This window comes from Ipomoea nil, unplaced genomic scaffold, assembly GCF_001879475.1.
Source record: "Ipomoea nil cultivar Tokyo-kokei standard unplaced genomic scaffold, Asagao_1.1 scaffold2159, whole genome shotgun sequence".
Lineage (NCBI taxonomy): Eukaryota > Viridiplantae > Streptophyta > Magnoliopsida > Solanales > Convolvulaceae > Ipomoea > Ipomoea nil.
This window is the reverse complement of record NW_017618587.1, coordinates 1,646,975-1,668,748: the sequence shown is the minus strand read 5'-3', so window position 1 is coordinate 1,668,748 and position 21,774 is coordinate 1,646,975. Positions and strand designations below refer to the sequence as shown.

Genomic DNA, 21,774 nt, shown 5'->3' with positions numbered 1-21,774 from the left:
GGCACTATATTTTGCCTCGTGGAACTCTTCGGACTCTCCTCTAAACGCGTTCTCTTGCTGGAGCCTGGAGGGATATCACACTGCGCATCCGCCTTCTTTCCTTCAAGCTTCCATTTCGCTTAATTATTTTTTCCGATTGTTACCTATAAATTCTCATGGCTCTTTACTCTTGTTTTCCATTCAAACGAGCTCAATTCTCAATCGGCATTTCGCACTTAATATTGATTCTTTTATTCTTTTATTCTTTTTCTTTTGATTCAAACAATCCATGGGTTTGAAAGGTTTTGCTGAAGGTGGAGTCGCTTCCATTGTAGCTGGTTGTTCTACCCACCCTCTAGACCTCATCAAGGTCCGTATGCAGCTTCAAGGTGAATCTTCTCTACCGAAATTCAACCTCAACCCGCAATTTTGTTCTCAGCTCCGACCCGCGTTAGCCTTCCACAGTAATCCATCCATGACTGTTAATGCGGGCTTGAATGTTGACCCGTTTCCACAACCCAGAAGAGCGGGACCCATTTCTGTGGGGGTGCGGATTTTCCAGACGGAGGGTGTTTCCGCTTTGTTCTCCGGCGTCTCCGCCACGATGCTCCGGCAGGCGTTGTATTCAACCACCAGGATGGGGCTGTATGACGTGTTTAAGCAAAAATGGTCCAACCCCGAAACAGGAAACTTGTCTCTCGGCCGGAAATTGGTCGCCGGATTGTTGGCCGGCGGAGTAGGCGCGGCTGTTGGGAACCCGGCGGACTTGGCCATGGTGCGCATGCAAGCCGACGGGCGGCTCCCGGCTTCACAGAGGCGGAACTACAAGGGCGTTGTGGACGCGATCATGAAAATGTCGAAGCAGGAAGGAGTTGCTAGCTTGTGGCGCGGCTCAGGGCTTACGGTGAACCGCGCGATGATCGTTACGGCATCGCAGCTGGCCTCCTACGACGAAATCAAGGAGGAAATCTTGGAGCGTGGGGTGATGAGTGATGGGCTCGGGACCCACGTTACAGCGAGCTTTGCGGCGGGGTTCGTGGCGGCGGTGGCGTCCAACCCGGTGGATGTGATAAAGACCCGGGTGATGAATATGAAGGTGGAGCCAGGGGTGGCGCCGCCGTACTCCGGTGCATTGGATTGTGCCGTCAAGACTATAAGATCGGAAGGGCCAATGGCTCTCTACAAAGGCTTCATTCCCACAATTTCTAGGCAGGGACCTTTTACCGTGGTCCTCTTCGTGACACTAGAACAAGTTAGAAAGCTCCTCAAAGATTTTTAATTCTAATTCTTTGTAGTTCAAATGATTAAATTACTGATACAAGTATTAATTACTGCAATTTTAATTCTTAGTACTTTATACACATAAAGCAAACTTTTCTTGATCTTTCAACGTTAATGGCCTACCAACAGCAAAACAATTAGATTATTAGCTATTTTAAGCTACCATTAATGTTTAAGTACTTTTAACTTATATATATACAGTAGTACCCAAATTTGTTGTCAGCAACATAGCTATCAACGTTTCAAGCCATTTAACTTCCTCCTGATGAGACATGATGCTGAACAAGCTGAGTTCGTTTCTCGGTTTTGACTCTGACAAGGGTTACTCATCTATGTCTTAAACCTTGCTCAGTGCTCACCATCTAAATCTGGACTGCAAAATTGATTGGATAACCATGCAGCACATTGCTAGAAAACAGAGGTCCAGATACAAACATGTATATTGTGGAAGATGTCCCAGGATGGAGTGTGTTTCAGCCTCCTATCTTCTGATTTGGTGAAGTTCCATCCGTGTAATAAATTTCATTTTATCTCTTTCCTCTATCTGGATTCTGGACAGATTGACCATCTGTAGCATATGCTGCTTGCAAGCTCTCTGATCCTTTATTTTTTTCTGATGATTGGTTTTCAGACATGTTCTGGGAGGAGTGTATAGGATCTGATCCTTTCTTTTCAGGAATTCCCCCAGTTTGACAAGAATTCAGGCTTTTCTCCGAGTTTAGGAGCTCATTTGCAAGTTGAGTGCGACGCTCCTTCAGGAAATTGAGCCGATTTGTTAGCTTTGACAGTGCAGAAGAAGGATTAGCTCCCTGTAATTCAATGGCTTGTAAGCTTAGAAAGTTCATAAGTGTAACTAAAATCTTTGGAGTAATAAATAATGTACAGAGTACATCCATAAGTTAGGTGCCTATGTAAATGAAATAAACTATGGAGTAAAACATATTCTGCTAAGCACAACAGAGTTTGTAGTGCCTTCGTAAAAGAATGTATCAGACATTCAGACTCCATACTCCCAATGGGATATGCATTTATGAAAAGAATAATGTTATTTGCACACTAATTTTTATACAAAGCTAATTTAGCTTTACTCATGCCGTCATATGCCAAGTATAGGATAGTATATTAGTTTGATCTGAGGGCATTGATAAAGCTACAGGAATGTATGTAAAAATTGAAGTATGCAAATAGTATTATTCCTGTGTAGAAAATTCTAGAGCAAACCTCAGTCCTTGAGCCAGATTTTCTGGAGCTAGCCGCAGCCCTAGCTGCATTTGGTTCAAAAACAATCAGAGCCCCAGAAGTGTTGGGATTGCGCATAGGATCTGATTGCTTGCTCTGTTTATTCACTGATGACTGAGATTCATTTTTCTTGTCTCTGTCACCGTCAGCCTTGTTCAAGGAAGTATCATGCTGCACATGCAATTTTAAAGAATTACATCGGTTGCTGTCAAAATGATGTCATTATCTTGAGTAACAATTAAAATGTGATACCTAACTCTATGAATTCATAATTGATATATGTTTGTGAGGCTTGCAGAATAAGAATGATGTGTAGAAAGGTCAATCTACAGTGAAAATAGTACCTTACTTCTCACTGGCTTCTCTTGAGCTTGTGAAGTAGGATGGGTATCCGCATCCCTGTTTTTATCCCTGCTACATACAGAGAAGCACAAATAGCGTTAACATGCAGATCAACATCCTTAACAAGGAAATATCTTTCTTTGGATAAGTATATATTTCATGAAAACACTAGCACACAGGACATAAAGCTTATGTAAACATCAGCCCATTGCAAGAAACTACACCGTGTGTGTGTTGGGGGGGGGGGGGGGGGGGGGGGGGTATGTGTTCCAGCAAAAGGCCTATTGCAAGCAGCCTTCCTTTCTTCGTATTATAAGAGGCTATTTTTGAGATTCAAACATGTGGTCTCCAAGGAACATACTAACATGCCAAGGCTATTCAGAAACATAACTTACTCAAAAGAAGCCCACTATTTTTCTTATTTTTATCGAAGAGGCCTTTTCTGGGGTTTGCAGGCGTGCAGCTGGATGGGATTTAAGTGTTTAACCAACAAAAAATGGAGGGAAAAATACGTAAAAACTAAATTAAATAAAGCCCTGTCCCAATGGCATCTAGCAAACTAAAATGAGTAGAAAAAACTAAAATTCTTACGGTTTTCCTTGATGAGTTTGCTGTGGTTGACTGCCTGTATCAGTGTGAACTTTGGAAATTTGTTCACGTTGTTTATTAAGTTGTGTTCCAAGATCATCGGCTCTCTGTTTTAAATTGCTAACATCTGTCTCTCCTTGAGCAATCTCCTCAAGCTCTGTTTTAGTCTATTAAACAGAGAAGATTACTATTACCAACATAATCCGTAGTTATTAGTGTGTGATAAACACTTGGGGTTTAAACTGACTCACTGATTCATCAATACTGGAAGAAATGGCCAATGGTCGTTGAGAATTCTTAAGTTCAGCTTCCAGTACCATCCTCAACTCTCGTTCTTTCTGAAACTGTTCCTGAAGCCTTGCCACCTGAACCAGAAATCATTCAGATTGCTTTTATCACTTTAAGATTTCTGTTGAAAGACAGAATCAAAGACAAAAAAAAAAAATCCTAACAGAAAAATGACTATAATCTTTCTAGTAGTATCCACAAAATACAGAGTCACACATATATACACTATGAGGAATAGGAAGAGAGGGAGAGAAGAACAATGCGCAAGAAGGGTGTACAAAGATTTTTCATAGGCACTTATTGGGTTTTTTATTTTTTTATTTTTTAAACATAGCAAGAAAGTACTTGTTCGAGCACATACATCTTGCTGAAGAGCTAGGCGCCGTTCATGCAAAGCATTCTTTCGTTTTGCCAAGCTCTCTTTCAGAAGTGTGTTCCCCTTAGCCTATTATGAAAGATAGGGCACCAAAATATGACAAGGACAAGAAAATTAAATTTTATCCAGCTTGATGGGTATGAATGATCTCCACATTAACAAAGATAGTTATGATCCATACCTCCTCGGCAATTTTATTTTCCAAGTCTATTTTGGTGGCCTCCAGCCTCTGAATTTCGGGGCTAACGAAAAATGAATAATAAACAAATAAAATGTTAAAATATTGTCAAATATATTTATGATCAGAGGACATTAGAAATGAAGTAGATATCAGACAAAATATCAGACAAAACATATTCTGAAAATTATACAGATCCTATTACTGAAAGAAGAAGTAGATATTGAACTGATGTAGGTGAAGAAGATAATCAGTTTCAACTTTCTATATAGACAAGAAAAAGACACAACATTTTTGCAAAAGGTAGGAGTAGTCATATTAAAAGAATAAGAAAAAGACCAGTGAGCTGTACAAGAAGAATTGACGTTTAAGTTCATATAGCAGCAGACAATTGATATCTTGCCTAATAATTCCAACAATGATAAGTAAGCAACTTACTCTTCCTCAATGTTGAAATCAATGGATTCCAAGGGAAGGTTAATGCCCTGCCCTCCAAAAAATTAATAATGAAAAGTGTTATAGTATAAGTGTTTAAAAGGAATAGACATACACTAGAAAAATGACAACAGATTAAGTCAAAAGACTAAAGCTTAGGGAATAAAGTAAGATGATGTATAATCAAGTATATAAAAATACAAGTGTCATACCAAAGAGGCCTAGGACAGAATTTGAAAACATTAATTTATTAAAATAAAAAGAAATTGCAATACTCACACGAGCACGCACCCGGACAGCAGGCCGACGAACAGTGTGCCCAGGGGCATTAGAGACATCTACGGATCGTTGAGAAGTAGATGCTTCAGCAGGTTCTCCTAATAAATCACGGGATTCATTTGCTGGCATCGTAGACATATGGCTACTATGATTTAGAGCACAGTCTGTCCCTTCGTGTTGAACAGAAATTTGAGGGAGACCTTTTGATACGTTCTTGTTAACTTCAAGAGACTCAAAACTGGAATTAGAACCCCTAGAGACCTGGATATTCAGCACAACAGAATACATAGGGAGAGGGTTGAATGAGGAACTGAAAATAAACAAAAACTCGTAAATGAAATGTAAAAAAAGGAGATGATATATACAGAGTATAACAACAATAGAGTATTGAAACTTCACAAAGCATAAGAAAATGTTTACCACCAATGCTATTCCAAAGAGTTTATCTATGAGCAAACTAAATGATCAAACAAAATATTTGCATAGGTGTAAACAGTTTTTATCCCTGCTCTTCTCTGTGGGAACTCGGGAAGTACTAGTCTTACCAGCAAAGTTAACTAGGTAGCTGTACTATGACTATAGCTAATTAAAGTGTGCATTTGAATTCAGAAATAGGATTAGATTTTTGGATATAGGTCATTCTTGGGAACAAGTTGCAACAATAAAGACAGCTCTGTAGTTATGAAAGAAGGGTAACATATTTTAGAACCACTTTTGACATCACATAAGAAATGAGGTCATTTAATCCTTAAAAGCACCAGTTATTGGTGATTTCATAATTATTTGTTCACATAGACACATAGTAGATACTCATGTTAAGGAAGACAGTGACTAACCTTGTTAGCACCTTCATTTTCACCAGTCTCACTGGTAGCGACAGTAGATGCATGACCAGAATCATCATCAAAACCTGCATCAGATCCCACATCATCATTGTAGCTTTCATCATTGCTAAGTTCTTCATCATCAGTACCATCTGAGTCAGAGTATAATTCAGGTGACACAGAGCCTTCCTGCAACCAGTTCAGATGGTTATTAAGTATAAATGGGAAAGTATGCAAAGACTAACTTGAGTAAATTCCTTCAGTTTATAATGTCCTAAAATTGAACATGCAGAAATTATATGTCTTATTCAGGAGATCGTATAGATGTTACAACAAATGGTAAAATGACATAATTAGAGTATAGGTCACACTTAAACATAATCTGAACCCTCAAAACAAATTACTTCCACAAATTGAACATGGAAATGATTCCATGAACACCTGAATAACTATACACCTTGTTAAGCAAAACAAAACGTCTAGCTAATTATGCCGAACCATTTTGGGCTAAACTGAAAGGGGAAAAGAATGTCAGATTCAGTCTAGCTGGGTGACAAACAAAGTGTTAGGTCCTTTTATGGATCTTTCTTGCATGTGTATTTTTATGTGCTTCAGTTGCATCCATTGATGCTTCTCAAACAAAAATTTCATGCTGCAATAGACCACTTTATGCCAATCAACAAAGAAGTTCCTTGCCAAGTAAGCATAATGAAGGCTATTAGACATTAGTACTATCATTCCAGAAAAAGTTAAAATTAATGCCATAATTCGGCTTATACAAAAATCTATAGAGAAGATAATATGGCCTACTAAAGAAACTCCAACCTTCTTTGATAAAGTCAAAATTTATGTGTACTTGCAAAGCAAACCCACAAAATAACCAAGGCCATATACACTACTATTCTCCTTAAAAACATAGCCTGAATATGCTACATATATCAAACAGCAATCATAGAAAAACCTGAAAAGGCCTCTTTAGTTAGTTCTTCCTAAGTCCTAACTAAATGTAACTTGCAGGCAAAACAGGAATGGTTTCAGTTTTTTGCAAGGAGTGGACGATGAAGTTTGTTTAAAGGTATTTCCAATTACTCTGGAATTAATAAGATTGAATTAAAATTAAACACTATATGTTCCACAAGCGGAGAAGAAAAATACCTTAACAAAGTAACTAACATGATCTCCAAGACAAATACAAGTTTACTCAATGCTCTAAAGTCTAAATTGCAATTTCTAAAATAATGCATTAGTTAAATCCTATGTAAAGGCACAAAAGATATGAAAATTGTAACTAAATCATACCCTAAATAGATTAGTATACTCTTCCAGCAAAGTTATAACAATAGCCTGAGCATGGTTTGCTGCAGCAGCTGCCCGAAGAAGTAGAACAGAACCATCGTCGCCCATGTCAAAGTTAGGTTCAAGTTCACATTCTCCAGATAGCAGGGGCCGAAGAAGTAAAGGTGCCATGCAAGCAGCCACAGCTGAAATGCCCATTCGATTCTCATTCTTGTGAGAAGCCACTTTTTGCATCATTGTGAGAATTCTGATATATAAAAGAAAAATGGATCAGCTAAAATTTAGCACCAGTAGTTTTGTTCAATGATAGGAGCAGAATAATTGATGTACAAATACACATTTCTGGATTTGCTTCAACTTTTACTAAGCTTGATTATAAGAGAGAGCCATAACTCAATACAGTTGACCATAACCTCAAGGATCTGCTAGCATGGAAAAGAATTTATTGGGCCTGGCAATTCAAACATAAAAGTTACAACTCAATATTCAAAAGAATTTATCTACATCTTACTGGGTCCAACCTTTCTAGCAACAGCGTTTTGTGTATCCAAATGATTCAAACATTTAAGAAATTCATGTCCTGCATGATAAACTTAACTACTTAAAACCGAATTTTGCTCAAGCATTTGAATATGGAAAAGGAATCTTCAAGAAATTTATATAATTGATTAGGTACACATAATTGATTCAGAAATGAAATAATTAAACAGAATAAAATGAAAGAAATGCAACTTTATAAGCAATATGAACAAATTCAACAACTAGCAATTTTATTGATGTTATTACAGTATTATATTTTGGACAAGTTGAAATACAATGAAATTCTTAAGCACCACATACCAAAGTAATTCAAATTAAAAGGAGTAGGTATTATCAACACCTTTGCAATAAGCGACGATTTGGCTCAGGAAATGTCTCCAATATTGCATTATGCATAGCATTAACTCTCAAGCCAGCCGCAGTTCCTAAGAATAATAGTCAAATAGTCAATTGAGTTGCTAGAAATCAAAGGTTAGATAGAACACAGATCAGTGATTGAGTATCCAATTTTAATGCCAAAAACAATATACATATAATGATCTTGTGTAACTGTTTAGTTGGAAAATAACTACATATTCCAAAGTGAATTAATAAAAATAAAATTTCCAATTTGGCTTCACCATTCTTTTGATTTTCCTGATATTCAAGCTGTGGAAATGATAAAAGATTCTAGGAATTTCTAATTGTGGTATAATCTGTAAAAGGAGAAAATTGAATAAAAGTATGAACGTTAAAGAAAGTGTGAATTTCAGTGATTTAAGAATATCAGCCAACAACATTCACAAACAGAACTTGTGAACACCAAAAACTCTTCATCTATCCTCATGCTCTTCAGTCTATGGCAAAAGACACCCAAAACAGCAACTGTATGCCTGATTTTTTTCTTTAACCTCGTATCTTCAACTCACATATGACATATCTCTCAAGGCTCAATACAGAATTGCATACTAACAGTTCAATGAAAATCCCAAACCATCATTTGTATAATACTCTAATGTAACTCTAACACTAGACTGCACACCATTTGTTTGGTAAAATTACTGAATCAGATTTGATAATATTTTTTGGCAGTGGCACTTGATTGGTGCATGTTTAGATTATAATTTTGTAGCACTAGATTTCATTTCTGTCTATTTTATTGGCTCCCCTAGTGCATACTAATCGCTACTGTATTTACTATTTAGGTGTCTAAACTAAGTTTATGATAAATTGTGCTTTTAGCATCTCAAAGCAATATATATAGTGTTACACACTTGAGTGCTTAAAGCCTCAAGGACCAATTGCACTTTGAGGAACTTAACATATCAAAGAACTACTACTATGAACCACTTTCTACTGAATGCAATCAACAATTCAATTCCACTGGAGAGATATTATTAACTTCCACATGTGATAATTCAAAGATTATTAATAAAATCATTTTGTGAACATGCTTTAGCTAATTAAGTGGAATAAATTAGCAAGGGACAAGAAAAACTTATTCTTTAATACTGTAAGTGTAAAATCTGTTTTGTGATGTGTCCACCATGATTTTTTTTTTCTTACATAGTATTTGAGGGAAAGAAGAGACAGAAAACCTTAATTAGATAGTTTCTACAGGGAAATAGATGCACACTAAGTACATAAATTTTCATAAACTTAAAAAGTGCTAACAATCCAAACATATGAGCTATGAAAACTTTGATAAACTTGTTAAAATACCAAACTTTTTAAGTATCAAGAAGACATAATGTACCTTTACCCAATAACTGACAACAGGTCATGTTACTCAGTCAAGACTAGACAAATTGTTCATTCATGATCACAAGGATATCCTCTTTGGTTGGTAAAGATTATATGACATCCACAAATTAAAAAGGTCTCAAAACAATAAGTGTAGAAACAAACTTACGGTGAGCTTCTAAAAGGGCTTTGCAGCAAGATGCAGGAACAGGAGACGATGGTAACTCCCGGAGGATATACTGGAGCAATTTTAGCATTAAAAACAACAAAGTTAGAAAAGAGTGCCTCCAGAAGATCTATCAAAGGTATTCTTTTACTTCTCATTAAAGGAGATACCTTCACACAATCAGCTATAACATGTGCATCCTCATCTGGAGAAAACTCTCTTTTACCTGGGTTAAAGGATTAATATTACCAAACAATTCAGTTTCCTGCTTGCCATTCAACATCAACTAGAAGTTTGTCAAAAATATAACCCCCTGAAAGTTCATTCAATCATTAGCTTTATGATATCAAGTATGTTGTGTGTGTGTGTGTAGGCTTCATTGATTGTATGGATCTTGGATCAGACATTAGCAGATCAATCAAAGGAGCAAACTGCTTAACAACCGTAGTCTCTCCACTATTGTGACAACCACCAATATTTCGCAGGTTCCCTGAGATGTATACAATACTTAGGGATCAAAAGAGTTAAACCTCTTCATATGGAAAAAGTTTCAGACACATCAAGAAAGGCATCCTATTAACTCATTTGAAGAGGTTTAAGAAGCACATGAAATGCTATTTAGTGGAAAAATTAGCACCCCCGGAACCAAGCTCTCTACTTTCATATTTTTGTTCAGATCCATTTCCCAGTTGGAGATAAAATTCCAAAATAGTTTTAAAAAGAAAAGAAAAAAAATAACAATATCACAAAAGCAAACAGACCCTGTTCGTATTCTTGGATTCGACGCTCAACGTCATCCACATCTGCAGCTTGCCGCAAGATTCCTTCAACTCTAACTCCTGAAAAGTATAATCAAATTGATCAACAGAAAACCAATTATGAGCATGCATTTTAAAACCCCATATTTAGAAGAAGACAGTTCAATCATGGTTTGCTACACTAGACATGTTCTAAAGCAGTTAAAAGAAACTTTGAATAATTAATATGCAGAGAAACCCTAAAATTGAAGCCACTATGAAAAACTGAATAGAGTACACGAGCATTTAAAAAATGCAAGTATATAAGCATGAATAAGCAAGATATCAAAAGAGTAATACTAGGGAAAACTATTATTTTGAAGTTGTTTTTTGGTACATCAATGATAAAAGGGGATTTGACTCTTCTAGAATCCCACTATCAAATCAAATTATTTAAAACTAAACTACATAACCTTACCTTTTTCCTGAGTATCACATGGAAAAATAAATTACGATTGCTTCTATTGTAGTGAAAACTTAAATATCTGTTGGAACTTGGAACTACATAAGAAAAATGTTTTACTATGTATTTACTATATCACTGACTGTTTACACATGCCTATATATATATATATATATATATATATATATATATATATATATATATATATATATATATATATATATATACAGTTGCAGTAGCTAAACTAAGAAATAAAATCAAAGAACGAAATCAGGGAAAAGCAAGGCATAAATCAAGAAAATAGGCTCCTAACCAAAATAACCTAGAATTAAATCCCTAAGATCACATAATCACAGCACAGTCAAATCCCTTAACACAAGGAATCAGCACACAGTTCCTAGAATTAAGGGAACTTTCCAACACTCCCCCTCAAGCAGGTGAGTAGATGTCGTCCATTCCAAGTTTGTCGACTAGACTCTAAAAAATTTTGTTGGACCCCTTTGTGAGTATATCAGCTAACTGATTCTTTGTGTGGACAAACGGAGTGCAAATCAAGCTTCTCCTTTATAAAATGCATGTCAACCTCTATATGCTTTGTGCAATCATGTTGAGCCGGATTATGTGCAATCACTGCAATGTTGATAGTTTACTTGTTATCACAATACAATTTCATTGGGCCTTCCTACTTAATCTTCAAATCTTCTAAAACAATCTTCAGCCATAGAAGTTCACATATCCTAAGTGCCATTGACCTGAATTCTGCTTATGCACTTGATCTTACAACCACATTGTGTTTCTTACTCCTCCATGTAACAAGATTTCCACCCAAAAAAGTACAATAACCAGATGTTGATCTTCTATTATCAACTAACCCTGCATAATATGCATCAATATAGGCTTCAAGACTCAATCCCCTTTCTCATTTGAATAAGATTCCCTCACCAGGTGACCAGGTGAGTTCTTTAAGTATTGTTGTAGCCTTGTAGGATTCTGTGCACAGCCTTGAGATGTGTTTCGTTCGGGTTATGCATAAATTGGCTCACTACACTGACAGCATATGCTATGTCTGATAAATAAATCAATCTCCCAACAAGTCTTTGATAATTTCCTTTGTCAACTTTAGCATCTTTTGCAACACCCCCCAACTTATGATTGGGTTCTATAGGTGTGTAACCTGGCTTGCATCCCAATTTACCTGTAGGCTGTATCTTTCAAAAGATCAATCACATACTTTTGCTGAGATATGAAGATCCCCTGTTGAGAATGTGCCACTTCTATGCCAAGCAAATATTTCAATTTTCCAAGCTCTTTGAACTCAAATTCTTTCACCAAACATGTTTTTAGCTTTTCAATTCCTTCTATGTCATCTCTGGTCATTATTATTTCACATAAACCAACAATACTGTGACTTTTCCTGAACTGGTTTTTTACCTTTCGGTAATCACATGGAAAAATAAATTAGGATTGCTTCTATTCATAAGAAAAAATTGGAACTACATAAGAAAAATGTTTTACTATTCATTTCGCTGAAATGATATTGCTGAAAAATATGTATTTTCTATATCACTGACTATTCTACACCATTTACACATTCCTATATATATACAGTTGCAGTAGCTAACCTAAGAAATAAAATGAAAGAATGAAATCAGGGAAAATCAGGAGAATAGGCCCCTAAAATAACCTAGAATTAAATCCCTAACATCAAAGAACATAATCACGGCAGAGTCAAATCCTTAAACACAAGGAATCAGCACACACAATTCCTAGAATTAAGGTAACTATCCAACAATATTAGTGATATCAAAATGGTATAAATTTACAAGATATATTCTTCATAATATTTATTCATAGTGACATGCAAGAATATAGCAACAGATCAGGATATAGCTGATCTTTGATTCTTACAAAGTGAAGGAGAAGGAGAAACATAGAAGAGAGATATATACCATAAGAGCATGATATTGATGCAGTAGAACCTTACCATACTCTTCTACAAATCTAAGGGCTTTCTCCAAAAATGACGCAGTTCCATCAATATCTTCCAAAGCAAGTAAAATTGGCCGACCAATTACTAATGATTTTACCGGCAGTCTATCCTTAGCTAGAAGTGAAAACCAAAAGCACAATCGCATTGTCAAATTAACTCCAAGAGAAAGATAATTAAAATAGAAAGCAGATGCATATTTGTGCATAATAACTGCAAACATAAAAGAACCCCATTGGTCCCCATACAACTTTTGTCTTGAAATAAATAGATAAAAGAATGAAAGAGCTCAAAAGCAAATTTTATTAACCATTTTAGTCTTCCAAATAGAACTTCTTTTACTGAAATTACATTAACCACTGAAAACCAGATGCTGCCAAATTTCCCTACTACAAATTTAGATAAATCCTACTTGTTGAACCCCAAAATTTGTAGAGCTTGCATACGTAAGTCAAAGAACAAATCAGACACATTTTTCTTGCAAAAGACTGACAAATCAGGCATTCCTTTTCCTTTTACTCTTCCCTCTGTCTATTGATAATTAGAGCAAGTGGAGTGCTATGAACCAGAAACTTCATAACAGTTAAATTATTACAAACAAGAAGCAAAAGAGCTATATCAAACGACTTATTTGGATCATGGCCATATTATTAAAAAACATACATTGGTCTGAAGCATCAAGTGCATTCCCCTGATCATTCCTGAACATTCCATTTTGTCCCATTACAAGAGCAGCATTAGGTGCATTTGCTAAAGCTTCTTCTAGTGCAGCCTTCCACTCAAGCAAGTCTTCTAATGTTTCAGCCTAAAATAACAAACCTCTAACATGAGACAACTAGACACAAACCAAAACTTTAAGTGCTAGTGACCATGGTGTCAAGAATGATAATATAGGAATGTGAATCACAGTTTAGAGATAGACATATGTCCTATCTTCCTAATTATTATCTGAAGATGAAAATAAGTATTAACAAGTTACAATTACAGCAAGAATGGATATGAGGAAAACTACCAACAAAATGAAAGAATTTAAAACAAAAGGCATAAAGAAGATTGGCATTTGGCACCTTTAGTGTGAAAGCACGCCCATCACGACCATCAGGAAAGAGAATAGTCAACAGTTTCTTATCTTCTTTGACCACCACACTGTAAATTCATTACAAAGTGATAACAAATAGCCTATAAGGAAAGCCAACTCCTATCAAACTCTACTAAAAAGAAAAATAAGAAATGCTAAGCACAACTATAAAAGTGAGATTGATAAAAGCCTACCTGCCTGAACTGTTGAGATCAATGCCTCCAAGTGTTAAATTTACTTCACCCCCCTTTTTAGGAGCAACAGTCTGAAATGTGTAACAGTTTAATGAAAATAGACAAATTTTTATTTTTGTAAGATAAGACTTAAGAGACTAAACAACTTACTGTTAGACCTAGGGCGTTGTGGAAGAAAGATGTAAGCAAAGTCCTAACTACATAGTCTTAACTTTTAAAATATGAAAAGACAATGGCCTAGGAGATGGGGCTAGAATAAAAACTACTCATGCCTCAGAGTGAAGAATTAAAACTAATTCATAAATAATTACAAGTTGTGATATACATCTTTAAATTAAGAAAGGAAACTTACAGGATCACTTCTAAAGAAAACCAATGAAGTACGAGTTAAAATGAACCATCTTTTCTTCCAAGTTGTCCATCCAATGCCAACTACAGAAATTGACACTTCTCGTTATGCTCAAAAGCAACTGCAGTAATGCAGTAAGTGTAGTTTTTCTTTGATATGCATCAAATCATCAATAATTAACAGAACCTTTTTATAGACATTATTTTTTAGAACAATTACTGTATCAAGTACTATATAGAGTGTATGAATGGAGATAAATAACACAAAAATCTTTTTTGCAGCCAAGAGGAACTAGGATTGTTGAATGAATTATCTATCAATGCAAGCTTTAGAACATGTAAGAGTTGTGTATGCCAATATATTAAAAACTTGAGAAACACTATATAGTGTTTGTTTGGCCCACAGCTTATTGGAGTTTATATTCTCCAATAAGCTAAAAGTTGGGCCAAACATAACTAATTGACGAAAACTTTTTGAAATAAATTAGAGGCAGAACCTCCTATAAGCCAAAAGCCTGAAATTAAAGCTTTTCAAAATAAGATCTTTAATAAGCCTGGGTAATTTAACAATGCATTAATGACACTTCCGAAACTCTGATGCATTTGTGGGGCAGGGGTACGTGCAGCGCCAGCGACGAGGTGGCAAGTAGTCAGTCAAGCTGAGGGTTTTAAAAAAAAAAAATGCTCAAACTGCTCAACAGAAGCTGAAGTTAATGAATTTTAACTTTTAACTTAAAAAATGCATGCCCTTTGTTGTAACTTTGACCCTCTTTAATATAAGAGTTTTAATAGTCAAATACCAAACAACTTTTCTATATCAAAAAAAAAACTTTCAAAATGTATTCAACTAAACATATTGAATACTTTTTGAACAAGTTCTTTAAAAGCCACTGTTGCAAAAATCGCGCCTAGGCGCCGATTAATCGGCGTCCTAGGCGCTCTAGGCGGTCCCCAGCCGCCTAGAGGGCGCCTAGCGATTTTTTCAACATTGTTAAAAGCTATTACCAAAATAGATCTTTCTAGAGAAGTTGCAGCCTGGCCAAACAGGCCACATAGGTTACTTAACTTCAGTAATGCACTTGAAAAGACTTGTTATAAACTAAGATTGGACTAGGGTCACTCAACTGGGCTATAATGCACATGGGCCAAACCACACTAAAAGATTGCATCCAACCAATTGGCTAGTCTAAAGGCCATTTTGAATCTAACCGGTACGGAACATGCTCCGAATCCTCGGATACCATGTTATAATTTAAGATTGGACTAGGGTCATCAACTGGACTATAATGCACATGGGCCAAACCACACTAAAAGATTGAATCCAACGAATTAGCTAGTCTAATCTATAGCCTTATAAACCCATATATTCTCTATTATTTTATCAATGTGAGACACTTAACAAGACTCCTTCACTTTTCTTAATGAACTCAAGATTTATGCTTATTCTACAGTATAATAAGCAATCATGCTAACTTTACCAATGAAGTTCACAAAAAATATAGACAATGCAATACATTCTAATTCTAGCTATAAGGTAAAATGAAAAGGTTAAAACCATTTAAAATCATAACAGCAACAATAATAACCTAGAAAGAAAGAGGCTAATAAGCATATCGATAAGTGAGAAAGATAGCAAGCATCAAAACATTACAAACTTTTTTATTTGGTCATAAATAAATTAGCTTCTTTAAGCAAAATTTAGCAAGGACAGACCTTTGGATGATATAAACATAGGCCCAGTTTTGTACACCTGCACAGACAGGTAAATTCTCAAACATGAACCTCCAACAAAGAAACATGTCATCAATTCACACACACACACACACATATAAGTATACATATAAAACTTAGGTTCATAGAAAAGTGTAATAAATCTGCCAACAAAAATGATGCAACCTGCATACACTTGCAGCCATATTTGTGTTGGAAAGGCATATATTACAACAACAACAACAACAACAACAAAAAAAAAAAACAGTTATATGAGAATCCTTTTCTAAATGAACAGATGATACATGTTAACATTGATAGTAGATTCATCAAGCATGAGATTGAATCAGGAAGAGTGACTAGTTAGTCTATATCATGTTCTTCTATCAATCAAGCATGAGATTGATAGAAGAATCAGGAAGCAGATATCCTTATCCAGATCAGGATTTGAGTTTGCAGTTAGCAAGCTAGTTCCAGTAGTAATGGGTGGTTTCCTTTTTTCCTGGTTTATTTTCTAAAACTATAGAATGCTCTAGCCTATATAATGTAGTATTTCATTCGTGAAAAATCAATATTCATTATAGTATTCTACTATTCTATTCAATTTGCATTCAGCACTTTAATCATTCCAGTTTAGTGTTGGCATTGCCTTACCTAGGGAGGATATAATACATAATGATCATTCCAAAACGAAAAGTAATTTTGTTCAAGAAAAAGAACTGTCCAGTTAATCAACCTTGCAAAATGGCTAAACAGCCATGAAGGAGAAAATATAACTTTACAGCATATAGCCTTTGATAATAATATGTCACAGACCTTAACTGAAAACTACAATGTATAAGCTGAGGATCACAATTAATTACCTTATTTCCACCGCGACACTGCTGGGCTTGGTTATCATTGCCAACTGGAGGCAGTGGAAAGCCCCCTTCTCCCTGAAACACAAAAACATTGAACATTGCAATAGATTTTCAAATGCAGAGACGAACAATATATATATACACACATATACACATTACACATTACACATGATCACAAACTTAGAGCAGCTGAATTTCAAATGCAGAGACGAACAATATATACACACATATACATATTATACATGATCACAAACTTACAGCAGCTGAAATATACCTGAGAACAGTGAGAAGCATCAGCGTTGCGGATAGGCATGGCACTATTCCGAATCAATAGAAGTCGAAATCTCGGTCCGAACTCATCATCCTACATTTAACATCCTCACAAATCATTGTCAATTAGGGTTCGGTTGCGTCCGAAGGCGCGGATCAGAGAAAATGAAGAACGAAACACACACACACACACACAATGCCTACCTTTCTAGCTACAATAATGCAAAAAATGAAAATATATTGTAACGGATAATCATGATGGACAAAAGCAGAGGGAGAGAGATCGCCTTTTCTCTCGTGAATTGAAATTTTTCTATTTTTTGTGTTTTTCGGATTACGGTTCGTTTTTTGGTTTTGTTTTTTGTTTGATGAGAGAGAGAGAGAGAGGGGAGGGAGCAGCGGGGTCCCCCAGGAGCAGGTGGACTAATGGAAACCCGAAGGTCGAGCAAAGAACGCTCAGGCGTAGAGAGAGAAAGAGAGAGAGAGAGAGAGTTCTGTGTTCAGTGTTCTGCTCCTCCGGCTTTTTCCGAAAAGCGGGGGATGGCGGAGACCTTCTGCCATTCCATTGCTTTTCCTGCACGTTGGCCGAACATGTCTGTCCCCCAATTTTCCAAAGTGTATTTTGGATTTGGAGGGAAATGGACTCGCCCATTTTGCTGGAATATCTAATTTCACTTTTTTTTTTTTAATACTGCTAACTCTATTACAATGTAAGTATCTATTCATAACTACTTTTTCAACCAATTGAAGCACAAAAAGTCAATATCGCGCCTACCGATTCTCAAATTCACAACCTAAGCCAATATCTAATTTCACTTTTAATCTCGCAATTATAATTTTTATCTAATCATTTTGTTTTACAATAATTTAATAAATATTTTTTCTTCATAAAAAATAAATAATTTTTTTCTCACGTGTCTCATTTTATATGTTCGGTTTATTATTCATCGGTCTTCTATTTACACCCCATGTGCATGAGTCGGCACACTAGTGCACTATGACTAATGGGTGTTTGGTATAACGTAGTTGCAATGTTTTTCTTTGACAATAAAAATTTACAGTGTTTTGTTGGAGGGAATTGCAATTCATATCTTATCCCATATGAATTGCAATTTAATGGGGAATGGAAAAGAAAACAGGAATGAAAAGAATTTGTTTATCTTTTTAATTATTAGCATTATTATTTTTTTTTACTCATATGAATAGCAATTCATATCCTACCCCATATTTACTCGGTTCACACTCTCAAATAGTGATCACGTGTTTCTCTCGTCAAGTCAATTTTAAGTTAATAATGTAATTAATGTTGAATTTGGCGCGGTTCAAAAATCGTTATAGACTGAATTAATTTAACAACGTAACTACTTTACACCTGGAGTTAGTTACAAATTTGGCGCGGTTCAAAAATCGTTATACTCTAATAATTCAGTTAGTACACATTTCATAAGCAGCAACAGAAAATATCTGCGGGTATAAAAGTTTAATGCAATCGGCAGTTGGTTTAGGAAGGTTTTTGAATTCTGGCTTTCTCGCTCTAAAACTTTTCACTGAAAGCGCCAAGTAAATCTTTCTTGCCGATTTCTCTCACTACAACTGCAATGGCGGGCGCCATCGGCGATAATTTCACGCGAGAGCAGTACGTGTTCATGGCGAAACTCGCCGAGAAAGCGGAGCGATACGAGGATATGGCGAAGTTCATGGGCAAGCTGGTTCGCAGCTGCACTCCTGCCGGTGAGCTCACAGTGGAGGAGCGAAACCTTCTCTCCGTCGCATATAAGAACGCCATCGGCTCCCTTAGAACGGCGTGGCGCATCATATCCTCCATCGAGCAGAAGGAGGAGACCAGGAGGAGAGACGATCACGTCGCCCTCGTCAAGGATTACCGTGCGACGGTGGAAACAGAGCTTTCGCAGGTCTGCGCCAGCATCATTGAGCTGCTCGACTCCAATCTCATTCCCTCGACTCCCCCTGGCGAGTCGAGGGTGTTTTACCTCAAATTGAAGGGCGATTACCACCGCTACCTCGCCGAATTCCTGGTTGGAGACAAGCGCAGGGAGGCTGCCGATGCTACAATGACCTCCTATACGGATGCTGAGGTTTGGATTGTTTCTACTCTCTGTCGTTTTTTTTAACAAATCAATTAATATGGTTCTGAATCAACTGATTTCTATATTTTAATTATGTTGTAGAATTAGGGATTTAACTAACTGATCTCTTACTCTACAAATCTATAGTTGTACTATGCTTATGTTTGTTGGATTTGTGTTAATCGCGTGAGCCTAATTTAATCTAGAAGTTGGAGCTTGACTAATGCATGTGTTTGTCTATATGTATACTTGTGGACGACAACTAACTTCATGAGTGCAAGTTCAACATCCATGCTGATTAAGGCTATATGGTGTAATTTTGGAGATTAGAAGTTTTTTAAAGACATTATCAGATGTGTATATAAAACACTGCATGACTACTTAAAGAATTTATTGAAATCTTGTTTGTTTGGTTTGATATTGTGCTATCTTATGGTTGGTGTCCCCTGTGGCCCTATACTATATCATTGCATACATAAAACTTTAGTTTCCAGTTAAAGAAAGAGGGTTGGGTTGTTTTGAAATTGGTGTTAAAGTTGGGTGTAATACCAGTGGCTCTGTATTTACATTCATTAGAGTGTGGTTACTGCGTTGTGAAAGAAGTTGAATTATATTGTCACTAATTTGGCATATTTGTTCTGTAATTATAGGACCTTGCTCTATTCGATCTGCCTCCAACGAATCATATCCGGTTGGGTCTTGCCCTCAATTTCTCAGTGTTTCATTATGAGATTCTTAATTCATGCAGTACGGCATGTGATATGGCAAGACGGGTATGTTTATGCTCTTCCAAACTACACAAGTTATTAGTAAGTTAGATCTACTTTGCCTGTCCTTATCTGTTTGTATTGGCTTAATAGTTCCATGGGTTTTGTTTATCTTTTTAACATCATCTTTATCTTTATGGTATTAAAATGGCATGCTTGTTTTTAATGGTTTGTGTGAATCTGTGTTTTGTTTCATGAATGGGTCTAAAACTTGAAATAATTTAAATTATCAAAAGCTGTTGAATGGTTAAGGAAATATTCTGCATATATGGCTAATCAAAATTTTCATGCTTGTCTTATGTACTAGATTTTGAAACTGTTCAAAAGTTATCATAGTATATACTATATAGGCATATAGCATTAAATGCATGTAGGTTACACTCAAGCCTATAACATATTGGTTATAGAAGGGTGTTATTCTTCTTGTTATTGATGTTCTGATCATTTATGCTAATTGTATAGGCATTTGATGAAGCCGTAGCTGAGCTGCCCACTGCAGTAGTGAATGAGGAGTGCACTATACTAATGCAACTTCTACGAGACAATCTCTCTCTTTGGAGTTCATCTTCACGGGTTAGTGTCCAGTATTCGTAATTATATCACAAAATTAAAGCTAATTCAATTTGATTTTAAGTTTTATATATTGTCCCAAATTCCTATTAATAGCCACCAATATAAAACACATCAACTATTTGAGAATTGCCCTTATTCATATCCTCTATCACTAATTTATTGTTCTTTGGTTCATGCAGGATCAAGTGGACGAGTCTTGATCATTTAATCTCTTATTAGGATGTGGACTTGAATTGAATTGTCATTTGTTCCGTTACTCATTTTGTGTTGTTTGTGAATAGTGTTCATAACCTTGAGATCATATCTTTTATGTCTGACTATTAATACTCTTCAGTTTGATACTTCTATATCCGAAAGGTTTTTTTTCTTTTTGTTTTTGCTCTTACTCAATAGTTTGTTAACACTTGGCATATATTGATTTTTTCATCTTTAAAAATCACAATTTGTGAGATTGATAATGTTATCCATAGTACGTAACGATAGTAGACGTGGTGGAAAAAAGTCTATCATAAATATAAAATGAAAGTGTTTAGAATTAATTGTACAGTGTAGAGCAAATTAATCCAGCATTCTAACATTTGAACTTACCAAAGAGTTATAAATATTGCAAATAAAACAAAAATCAATATAGAAAGAATAGTTTTCCTCTAACTTTAACATAATGACAAATTGTCATGTACCCTGTCAACCACGGTGCTATGTTGGGTGGGTTGGGTTACAAGTTACTCATATTGCAACTCACTATAATGAGTATTGCAGGCTTAACCCATTTATGAGTTTTAAACTTTTGTAATGTGATGTGGGTTTTGTTTTGGACAGACCATGAGTAATAAGTTCATAAAAAATTACTCACTGTATAATATATAGTATTTTTTTGAAAACCACTGTATAATATATAATTTATAAATCTGAATATAAAATATAAAATATAAAAATTTATTGGAGAAATAACATTTTTAATTCATTGGTTCTATTGTTGATCTCTCAATTTTCATTTGAAGTTTTTAGTCCCATTTAATGATTTTTACAGAGCGTTTGGTTGGAGGGATTTTAAATTCTCTTCCCACTTAATTCCCACCTAATTCCAAAGGTCATTAAATTCCGTAGTTTGGTTGGAGGGAATTGCAATTCTCCCATTTTCATGGAATTAAAATCCCATGTCCCCCC

At 35.8% G+C, this 21,774-nt stretch overlaps 3 protein-coding genes across 9 annotated transcripts; 2 read left to right on the top strand and 1 right to left on the bottom strand.

Moving 5' to 3' along the window:
* The first annotated feature begins 56 nt into the window (after positions 1–56).
* LOC109149726 (mitochondrial uncoupling protein 5-like) lies at positions 57–1,363 on the top strand. Its single transcript, XM_019297672.1, has one exon. The coding sequence runs from the start codon at positions 269–271 to the stop codon at positions 1,256–1,258; it is 990 nt and encodes a 329-aa protein (XP_019153217.1). The 5' UTR covers positions 57–268; the 3' UTR covers positions 1,259–1,363.
* On the bottom strand, positions 1,337–17,757 carry LOC109149725 (rho GTPase-activating protein REN1-like). Of its 7 annotated transcripts, none has more exons than XM_019297665.1 (24): positions 17,385–17,751; positions 17,185–17,274; positions 16,914–16,985; positions 16,054–16,090; positions 14,345–14,424; positions 13,993–14,063; positions 13,788–13,866; positions 13,384–13,525; positions 12,718–12,837; positions 10,295–10,372; positions 9,704–9,759; positions 9,537–9,606; positions 7,986–8,070; positions 7,109–7,352; positions 5,822–5,998; positions 4,986–5,246; positions 4,710–4,756; positions 4,275–4,335; positions 4,079–4,162; positions 3,681–3,794; positions 3,433–3,596; positions 2,844–2,913; positions 2,482–2,670; positions 1,337–2,069 (listed from the first exon to the last, which is right to left on the bottom strand). In XM_019297665.1, exons 2-24 carry the CDS (start codon positions 17,221–17,223, stop codon positions 1,788–1,790), a joined length of 2,622 nt encoding a protein of 873 aa, XP_019153210.1. In that variant the 5' UTR covers positions 17,224–17,274; positions 17,385–17,751; the 3' UTR covers positions 1,337–1,787. The 7 variants fall into 7 exon arrangements, with proteins under 7 accessions (XP_019153210.1, XP_019153211.1, XP_019153214.1 ...); XM_019297666.1 differs by having other exon boundaries at positions 2,844–2,910; XM_019297669.1 differs by having other exon boundaries at positions 4,998–5,246.
* Positions 17,758–18,631: 874 nt separating this feature from the next.
* On the top strand, positions 18,632–20,960 carry LOC109149337 (14-3-3 protein 10-like). Its single transcript, XM_019297054.1, has 4 exons — positions 18,632–19,276; positions 19,918–20,040; positions 20,497–20,607; positions 20,787–20,960. Exons 1-4 carry the CDS (start codon positions 18,779–18,781, stop codon positions 20,805–20,807), a joined length of 753 nt encoding a protein of 250 aa, XP_019152599.1. The 5' UTR covers positions 18,632–18,778; the 3' UTR covers positions 20,808–20,960.
* Positions 20,961–21,774: the final 814 nt, after the last annotated feature.